Source organism: Marmota marmota, unplaced genomic scaffold (assembly GCF_001458135.2).
Source record: "Marmota marmota marmota unplaced genomic scaffold, marMar, whole genome shotgun sequence".
Classification (NCBI taxonomy): Eukaryota; Metazoa; Chordata; class Mammalia; order Rodentia; family Sciuridae; genus Marmota; species Marmota marmota.
The window spans coordinates 2,529,569-2,537,979 of record NW_026000052.1 but is presented as its reverse complement, the minus strand read 5'-3'; the positions used below and the strand labels follow the sequence as shown (position 1 = coordinate 2,537,979).

Below are 8,411 nucleotides of genomic sequence, written 5' to 3'. Positions count from 1 at the left end.
ATGTGTATAAGAGACAGGGCTCCAGGAGGGGAGGCAGGGACGGCAGGCGTCCGCAAGGGCAGAGGAAGACTCCTATGCCCGGGACAGAGAGGCTCCCCAGGTCGCCCAGCTGTGCTGGCCTGGCCAGCCTCCTGACTGCCCCCTCCAGGACCACCCAGCCTCCTCCCCGAGCCTCCTGGCCCCTGGGGTACATGGCAAGGTCTTCCCGAGGTTGCCGTGGAGCGAGTCGTCCAGCCACAGCTGCCATGCGCTCGGGTAATCAAGGGAGTGAAGTGTCCGCTCTGTCCTGGGACTGTGGCTGTGTGTCTGCAGCTGGCCGGGGGCTGCTGGGCTCAGGCACAGGGCGGGTGGTGTGGTCACCTGTGGCACATGACTGAGGGTGCCCAGCGACTCCTGTTTGGGGAGAGGGACACTGGCCATCGGTGTGAAGCCACCGTCCCTGTCCCCTTCAGCTCCAATTGCTCCAGGAACACAGCAGAGTCTTTTCAGGACCGGCCAATCCAGCCCTGGCCAGTGGTCACTAGATCTGGCTTCTGTGGAGCACGTGGCCCCACTGCTGCTTTCCTCGGTGGCCTGGTGACAAGCACCCTCCCTCTTCAGCCATTTCTTTGGGCCCCCATCAAAGAGCAGGGTCAGCTGGGTCCAGCCCGGTCCATCCCGTCTGCCTACACTGCACCGACTGTCCTGTCCTCGGGAGGGACGGCCGGCTGGGCTGGTGTCCCCGGCATTGGGACTCGGCTCTGTGTCCTCATCTTGCAGTATTTAGTTGTAGACAGAGCACATGACTATGTCTTAGAGTTTAGTAATTTTGCTTTTCCTGATTTTATAATTTTTTTAAAAAAGTAAGTGAGCATAAACAGGACAAGAGTTAAAAGCACTCAAACGTTCAAGTTCACACAATAGCACCATCTTCATCTTGCCAATCGCTTAGGCTGACTGTGGCAGACCCCTGGTGCTGGCAGCGGGCACTGGGAGGACCAACCGTGTCCGGGCCCCTGCCACCCTTCTGCTCCTTGATTGGACAAGGGGAATGTGGGTGGAGGCCCTCACCCATCCCCGGGGAGGCCATGGGGCAGCTGAGGCCCGGGAGCCCTGCCTTTTCCTGCCCTGGACAGAACCCATGGGCACCCGGGGCTGAGGCTCACCTCTCTCTCCTGGCATCCCCTTCTCCCCGCGGTCTCCTGGAGACAGGCAGAGCATGAGATGCCGATGCTGGGAGCCCCAGGCCCACGGAGGGGGGAGTAGCTGCCTGGGCACCGCGCAAGGGCAGGCGATGCTTGGGGAGGTTGGTGGAGGGCAGCGGCCAGCTGGGCAAATCCAGCCTCTGGCCCGGGGCAGCTCCCAGTCGTGGTCCTGCAGGGACTGCGGGGCTAAGGTGCTGGTGGGGCAGGCGGGCCCTCATCTTGCCTCTACCCCACCCCATCTTCCAGGCAGACGGAGGTCCTCTCAGCCCCACTCAGCTTGATCACCCTGTCACCTTTGGGTCCAGGTGGTCCTGCTTTCCCAGGGGCTCCGGAGGTGCCTCGCTCTCCTGCAGATTCCAAACACACCAGGGAAAGAAATGCCACCTCGACAGTTCTACCTGAGATCGATGCCCCGGCAACGAGCCTCGACCGACCCTCCCCGCAGCCCAGCGGTCCTCTGGACGGTCAGCTGGGGCTCAGCCTGGCAAAAGCTGCGAAGAACACTACTGAAGCCCACTGTTGCTGACCACGAGCTGGGGCCCCAGACAGGGCCTTCATCTGGCTCACAGTTGCTCTTGGGGTGCAACCTGGGTCCCACCCTCTGTAGATACAGAACCTGGGGCCACACAGGCCGCACAGAGCTGGGCTGTCCAGTGAAGCCTCAGTCCTGGGACAAGAACTGTACCCTCAGAGATCCTCAAACTAGGGGTCACCCACAGAGAAGGGCAGGCCTCTCCCACCGTGTCCCATGTAGGAGGATGTGGCTCTGGGTCGCGCCCAATGCCCTGGACACAGTGGAGATGGTGACACAATCACACAGCCCTTCATGGGTGTTCTGAGCAGAGGGGCCACCACAAGGCCTCCAGACCAGTGCTACCAGCATGTGTGGGTCCATCTCGGACAGCGTCACACACAGGGTCTGACTGGGGCTGCCCACTCAGACCTCAGGCCTGGACACCCAGAGACTGTCTGGGTCAAGCTTGGTCATCCACGGTGGTCCCGTCCCCACTCAGTGTTGCCAGGCACCCCCTTGAGCACCTCCAGGCTTGGGGGGCTCAGCAAGGTAGCTCTCCGCTCAGCTTCCTGCGCCAGGCTGGGGCAGCGAGGCCCCCGCACAGCGGCTGCACCTGCGCTGGCTTGGAAGGCACTGCCCCGTGACAAGGGCTCGGACTGCAGCTTGAAGCTGGGACCCTGCTGTGCCCTGAAGCGGCCCTGGGTTGGCGGCTGCGCCACTCTCAGTGGGGTATGAGCTCAGAAAGGACCCCCGATTTTGTCATCTAAGATGGGCTGAGAAGGAAGTGGACCCTGATCTTCAGGTGGGGACATGGAGGTGCAGGGATCGGGAAGTCTCGCCGAAGCCGAGTGAACCTGATAAGGATCCCGGCCTGGAAGGCGACCTGTTGAGACACTCAAACCTCGCGAGGTGCCTGGGGGGAGCCGCTCCTGCAGCGTTTTCAGAACCCAGTGGCACCCGGGCAGTCAGCTTCGCCACTCACCCTAGCAGGGGCCAAGGCCAGGGTCGCCCAACCTGGCACCCAATGTCAGCAGAGCTAGAGTCGGTGCCCCTCTGCCCACACTGCCAGCCACCCACCGGCCGGCACTCACCTCTCTCTCCCTTGGCGCCAGCCTCTCCCTTGGGCCCTGAGAGGCCGGGCAGCCCGGGGCAGCCCCGGAGAATGGTGAGTTTGTCGGAGCCCTCCAGACCCACCAGCTTCACCTCTGCAGAAGAGCACAGGGTCGGGCAGGGTCGTCAGCTTGGCCTGAGGTGCCTGGACTCAAGGGCACCTGTCACCTCAGTGACGTCAGACGGCTGCTGCCAGTCTACCTGCTCAGCCGGAGGGCTGGCCTGGAAGCGAGCTCCCCTCCCATGGGGAAGTGGTGTGTCCTGGCTCAGGCTGGAGGCGAGGCAGAGGAACTCAGGGACAGCCCAGCTCCCCAGGGCTGTGTGTTATGGGGCTGGTCACAGCCCGAGAGCTTGGTTTCCTGGGCACCAAGGAGGATGAGCGTAGGGTGTGGCGTGGTCAGAGGGAAGAGTGCAAATAGAAGAGTGGTCACTGCCAGACTCGGGGAGGCTGGGAAACTGTAGATGGTAAAGAGTGATCAGCATTTCTAAGAAACAGGGAACTGGGTCAAGGGGACACTTTCTCTCCGGACCTCGGGAACTGAGCATGGGTGGGGAGGGGTCTCCTAGGTCTCTGGGGAGGGGGCACATCTGACCCAAGGACACAGAGCCCAGCTGGAACCAGAGATAGTTTTCTTTGAAAAATATTGTTGTTGATTAGAAAGCAAATATGTCCTAGGAGGACATCTGATCCACGGGACCAGGGCTGTGCCTGGACATGGCAGTGGCCAGCTGGGCGGTATTCCTTCTGTCCTTCCAGCCTCCTCCCACTGGAGCAGGCTGCAGGCCACTGTTCTCACCTCTCCATCACACGCTATGTGTGGAGGAGGCTGCTCTGTCCTCAGGAATGACCTCCCCTGGGGGTAAGAGTGGTGATTGAGGCTCTTGGCCCCCAGCCCTGCCCAGCTCCGACTGGGACCCCTGCTCTCCCTACAGACTCCTTGAGGAAGGGGGCAGCCCCAGGATGAGGGAGTCTCAGGTGCCTCCCTGCCAAGAAGTAGGCAAAGTCCAGGGCCCTTCCTGCCGTCTCAGCACCACAGTCAAGCACTCCACAGGCTGCGCCCCCTGGAAGCGGCCTGCCCTCTGCCCCTCGACCTTGGGCATGCCACTCAGGGTCTCCGTACCTCCAGCACCTTGTCCAAGGAGGAAGTCAAGCTTCAAGTCTTTGTAAGAAGATGTGTGTAGAGGGACACTAGGTAGGTGGGCAATGAGTGGGTGGTCACCACTGGCAGGACCAGAGAGTGAGTCTGGCTCACCTGGACAGGTGTCTTCAGCCTGGACCGTCGGGTCTTTGACGTACAGCAACAAGACGAGCAGGACAGTGAGCCCTGGGGCCATGGCGACTCTGCTCAGCTCCGGTCCTCCTCTGTGACCTGGCAGAGGCCCCAGGTTTTATAGGCGGGGGCCGCCCTGGCCTGGGCTAGTTTCCCAACTCCCCAGGGCTCACCCACTTCCTACGCGCCTGGGGCTCACAGCAGGAGTTATGAAATTAGGTCAAAGGATGTGTCCTTCCAGCCAGGTCCCAACTGGAAAGCAAGCTGCCCACCTGACAGGGCTCCCTTCCCCTACAAGGACACCCTGTTCCCAGAGAACTCCCAGGGTCCCCTCTGCTGGAAGGGCTTGTGGGCAGCTCCAGACCGCTCCACGGTTTGTGCAGGGAGAGGAGCAGGCCGCTCTCATGGCCAGAGCTACTCGACACGCTGGGATGGAGCCAGACTCCAGCAGGAGCCAACTCAGGGCTCAGCGTGTCCCCAGGCTTCCTGTGTTGGGATGCATCAGAAGGGACACCTGAGTCCACCGTGCAGTTCAGAGGTGAGGTTTTGGCAGGAAGTCGGATCAGGTAGTCATTTGGGTGGGGCCCAGGGGTGAGTCTAAGGGCTTTCTAAAAAGATGGAGAGTCCAGACCTGAATGCACGCATGTACATGCACACACACACTCACGCACACACTCACACACACACACTCACAAACACGCACTCACACACTCTCACACACACACTCACACGCACCCCCACACACAAACACACTCATACACTCACACACACTCACACACACACTCACACACACTCACTCACACACACAGAGTCACACATGTCCCTGTCTCTTGCCAAGTGATACTCAGGGCCGGAAGCAGGCATCAGCAGGGCTGGGCTGTGCCTCAGTGGCACGTTTCAGGCCCTGAGTTCCAGCCCAGCATCAAACACACAACTGTCACCAAATGTGCCTCCGGGTCTTGTGCCTCCAGAACAATGCGCCAAACAAACCTTTTCCTCTGTGACTCACCCCCTCTGTGCTGTTGGGATCCCAGCCACACAAGACGGACGGACGGGTGGCGTTCCAGTTGGGTCAGTGAGGGTTGGATCAGTGACTTATGCAATGGCCGTCTAGGTGTTGGGGCCACCTGTCCCACTGAAGATGACCAGACAGAACATTAAAAAGATTTGCTTGGGGGCACAGACCAGCCCGCCCAGCCCCAGGAGCCACAGAAACCCCGGTGACATGAGCCAGTTTGGAGGCCTCTCTGCCATGAGGTTTGCCGGTCACTAAAAGACAGCTGGGGGCTGGGCAGTCACCCCAACAATATAGGGCACAGGTCAGGCCTAGGCCTACAGAGGGCATGGACTTGGTCTCGGGACACAGGAGGGCTGCTCCTTAGGACTTGGGGTGCGTGGACAGCAGCCAGTCCTCTTGGGGACTGCCAGCTGCTTTTGAGACAGCAAGGTGTCCCAGGGAAAAACTCCACTCCTGGAGTGACCTTCAGGTCCTTACAGGGTGGTGGTGTCCTCAGGCTCCCGGGGAAACCGCAGGCTTCCTGAATGTCGGTGCTGCTGTTGGCTTTTCTTTCTTTTCATATCAGGACGTGATTGAATGAAGCAGTTCATGAGGAGGAGAAGCAACGCATCCCACGACCGCGGGGCACAGATGGGAAGCAGATCCGCAGGTGCTATGGGGACTGTCTGGGACGTGGCAAAGCAGCCACCTTCCGAGGAGGCTTGTGGCCGCCTCCTGAGGAGACAGCACATCCCGGGAGGCTGGGAGAGGTGGACAGAGCTGCCCTCCTCAGAAGACACGACTGACCCGTAGGCGGTTCCAGGGATTCCAGGAATCAGCTGTCAGGATGAGCAGTTTACAAAACCCAAACAAGTCACAAGGAATTAAAAAGGGAGCAGTTGGAAATCTGCAGCACAGCCCTGAAGTCAAAGAGCTGAGACTGGAACTAGAGCACCCTTCATCCTCTGTGCAGGAAGCTTTCAAACAGGGACCAGGAGACCTAAGACCGGACACAGGAAGTCCAGCCCACAGTCACGGGCAGTCCACGTGGCCTGGTGCTGATGACCTGAAGATTCACTGCATTATCAGTTAAATTCCCACTTTCTGGTGATGCTGGACAAGAAGAATTTAGCACATACGTGAAGGCAAGATGGCCTTGCTCAGGAGCAAGGGGCAGACGGCTCCACTCAGTGCAGAGCTCGCTACAGATCTGCAGGGATGGGACCACGGCCCTGGCGCAGGCACACGCAGGCCCACGGAGCCCAGCAAGGGGCCCAGAAACAAGTCCAGGCGTGTTCTGACCTTTGGCTTAACAACAGCAGTGGCTGTGCCGAGAAATGGGGAAAGAATTAACTCTAACACATTCCAGGAACGAAGGGACCTTCCTATGAGAAAACGAGAAGTCAAGAAGTCAACTTGACTTTCATCATACAAAAAAACAAACAAAAAAACAAAAACAAATCGATGTTGGGGGAATTACAAACCCCAATGTGGAGGTAGAAACAGGAGCTTTAGATCAAATTATAAGCTATCAAATAACTTCACAGGTATTTTATTCAGGACAGAAAATCACTAACCACAAAGGGAAAGTTTAAAAACTGACACAAAGATTAAGGACGTTTGTTTTTCAAAACACACCACCAAGAGAGTGGAAAGACAAGCCACAGGGGACAGAGATATTTCAACACAGGCCTGTGACAAAGGACTTGTATCTGGAATAAAGATCCCTGTAAATCAGCCCTCTGCCGAGCAGAGATGGGCAAACAGGCCCCAGTGGACTCCAGCAGGCGGGAGGTGGCAGGGGGCGGAAAAAAGGGCTCCTGCCCAACTTCACATGTGACCAAAGTCACTGAAGTCACGGGAGCACACCACCCACACCACCTGCTCCACCAAGGGCAGGTGTGTCCAGGACAGCGCCGTGCACGGTTCTGGTGGGGATCAGAGGAAACTGGGGCTCCTGTGCTGGGCCGAGGACACACGCTGGCCCAGGCATGTTGGAAGACCATCGGCGTCCCTTCCTACGTGGTCTCCTGTGACTCTGCTCAGCAGAACAGTGCCCAGCCACAGAGCAGACACAGCGAGAAGGCCCAGCCCGTGATGGAGATGACCAGGATGTCCATCGGCTGCAGAACGGGCCCAGCCCGAGGCCAGTCCATTCCCAGGACTCCCCTTCACCAGTAAAATCCACCAATCCCAGCTTCCTGCAGAAGCTCCGTGGGAATTCACAAACGGAGGTTGAAGGAGACAAGACCGAGTGAAGAATGCCGACTATATATCTGTGTCTGTGCACAGTTCAGAGGGTGCAGGCCTGGAAGGGCCGCGGGGCTCGCCCGGCTACACCCTTAGCTCCTGGTGTCCTCGGTGACCGGACGTCACGTTTCACTTAAAACAACAACAACAAAACACAGACAAGAAACTAACAATAAAAGGGAGTGTCAGTAAGATGGATGTCCCCCGACCCTGCGACCGCCTACAGTGGGCGTGGACAGCCTGGGAGGGTAGGCCTTGCCGTGCTGCCGCTTTTCTTGCTGTCATAAGCCAGCCAGGTCACCAACAGACCAGATACGTCTCTGTCCCTCCACTGCGTCAGAACTTACTGAATGAGTTAATCCTCAGGTGACACCACTCTCATCAGTGGCAGTTCAGTGGATACGTGTGGGTCCCTGGTGTCAAGCTGGGCAGTCACAGGGTCATTCAGTCTTGATTTCTACATCTGTAAGGCTCAAGTCACACAACACACTCTACACAACTATATGTACAGGCTACCGAGAGGCTGGGAACCGTGCGGCGGCCTCAGGCTTCAGGAGGCAGATAGCAGGTACAGATAGGGTCACCACAGGTGGTCGGATGAGATTAGAAACCACCGAGGACCTGTGCAGGGCGCAGGGCCATGGGAGCACAGGAACCTATTCTAGGCCAAGGTCCAGAGAGTGCCAGTCTCATGTCAGCTTGGAGTGTCAGCCTGAGGTGTCAGCTTGGAGTGGGACTTGCATGGTCGTCACTGGCAGGAGAAACTGCTTTGCTAAAGCCCCTGACAGAGAACTGAAGGTTCATTGCTGTGGTGACATTCCTGGGTGAGGCTGTGATGAGTGACCAGGTGACAGGGTCAGCGTGCTGCTGTGTCCAGGCTCAGGTGCCCCTCCTTCTGTGGGTCTCGAGTGAGGGGCTGCATCCAGAGGTGGTTCCACTAGCTCCTGGGCCTGATTATTCCAATATGAGTTTAACACACCCACACATTCATGTGCTTCTGATTAATCTGTAAGTCACAGGTGGTCACTTTTATGAGCATGATCAATTTATTTATCAGCATGTGCCTTATGGTGGTGCCAGGCAGA

The 8,411-nt window shown here is 58.3% G+C and overlaps 1 protein-coding gene across 2 annotated transcripts in view; it reads right to left on the bottom strand.

Moving 5' to 3' along the window:
- Nucleotides 1-4,172, bottom strand: part of LOC107159234 (ficolin-1-like) — a 7,292-nt gene extending 3,120 nt beyond the window's left edge. For both annotated transcript variants that reach the window (XM_015505826.2, XM_048813367.1), the window contains exons 1-5: nucleotides 4,062-4,172; nucleotides 2,790-2,903; nucleotides 1,478-1,531; nucleotides 1,146-1,181; nucleotides 361-393 (exon numbers count right to left, since the gene is read on the bottom strand). In XM_015505826.2, the coding sequence (XP_015361312.1) occupies nucleotides 361-393; nucleotides 1,146-1,181; nucleotides 1,478-1,531; nucleotides 2,790-2,903; nucleotides 4,062-4,143 (319 nt within the window). In that variant the 5' untranslated portion in view covers nucleotides 4,144-4,172. The remainder of the gene's footprint in view (nucleotides 1-360; nucleotides 394-1,145; nucleotides 1,182-1,477; nucleotides 1,532-2,789; nucleotides 2,904-4,061) is intronic.
- Between the last annotated feature and the right edge of the window lie 4,239 nt (nucleotides 4,173-8,411).